General features: G+C 45.7%; 1 protein-coding gene across 1 annotated transcript; it reads left to right on the forward strand.

The window, feature by feature from the left end:
* Positions 1-604: 604 nt before the first annotated feature.
* Positions 605-769, forward strand: Pmar_PMAR025157 (hypothetical protein; the record flags this gene model as incomplete). The annotated part of the gene is made up of 1 exon (XM_002767903.1): positions 605-769. A coding segment is annotated over one exon (165 nt), but the record flags the coding sequence as incomplete, so codon positions are not given.
* Positions 770-875: the final 106 nt, after the last annotated feature.

An 875-nucleotide genomic window follows, 5' to 3' on the forward strand; every position in this document is an offset into this window, starting at 1 on the left:
GCTCCTTGAGTCAGCTGAAGTGTGATGCTTTCCTGAGGCTAGATCAGGTGATCTCTTTGCACTGTGGTGTGGATTTGTAGACACGTAATTGTCGTTCGTTATTATGATATTATTTTATCGAATATCGTGGTATTTGATAACGTACCGTAATTAATAACTTTAGTGAATGAAAATAATTTCGGAAAAATTTCATTAAATTTTTCGAATATTTTCTTATTTCCTTTCAGCTATCAGCTATAAGGGAATATATATATGTTAGCATTAGGAAAGGATTAACCAGCACAGCAGAATCCAAACGCACTAGGACGTTGTGACTCCCTTAGGCAGCTCTGACAGCGCTGCATGTACTCCCATCTACCACGAGCGGAGTTGGACAGTCTGGGAAGTCCCTCGTGGGCCTATTAGGTATGCAAGCCGCGTTGGTGGGGAGGTATGGCATTTATGGTAGGAGCCTCTATAAGGAGCAAAGGTGGGCAGCGAAGGATCTTACAGTGGGCGAGGAATCCTCTAGTGGAAATAAAGGAAGTCCGCAAGCGACACGATATTGTAACTGCATACCACTCCTGTGGAAATTCATGAGAAGATCTTGTCCTTGTTCTCTCAGGTTGGGTATCTCCTCCATTGTGACGCCTTGAGGAACTCCCTCCTACGGCGCCATCTCAAGACAATTCCTGATCTCGATCGGCTCCGCATGAAGATGGTGCAAGTGGCCTCCAGACAAGGATGGGGCCATGAGAAAATATCCCTCGAAGAGCTCGTCCGACTGTAGGGTTCGCCTACTGCTACTGTATTGTCTCCTCATCATTCGTAGTATGAATGTCTTGCGAGTGCTCAAGATATCGCTTTTGAGATTCAGAACACGCCTGCGCCTACCC

This window comes from Perkinsus marinus (genome assembly GCF_000006405.1).
Source record: "Perkinsus marinus ATCC 50983 genomic scaffold scf_1104296969600, whole genome shotgun sequence".
NCBI lineage: Eukaryota > Perkinsozoa > Perkinsida > Perkinsidae > Perkinsus > Perkinsus marinus.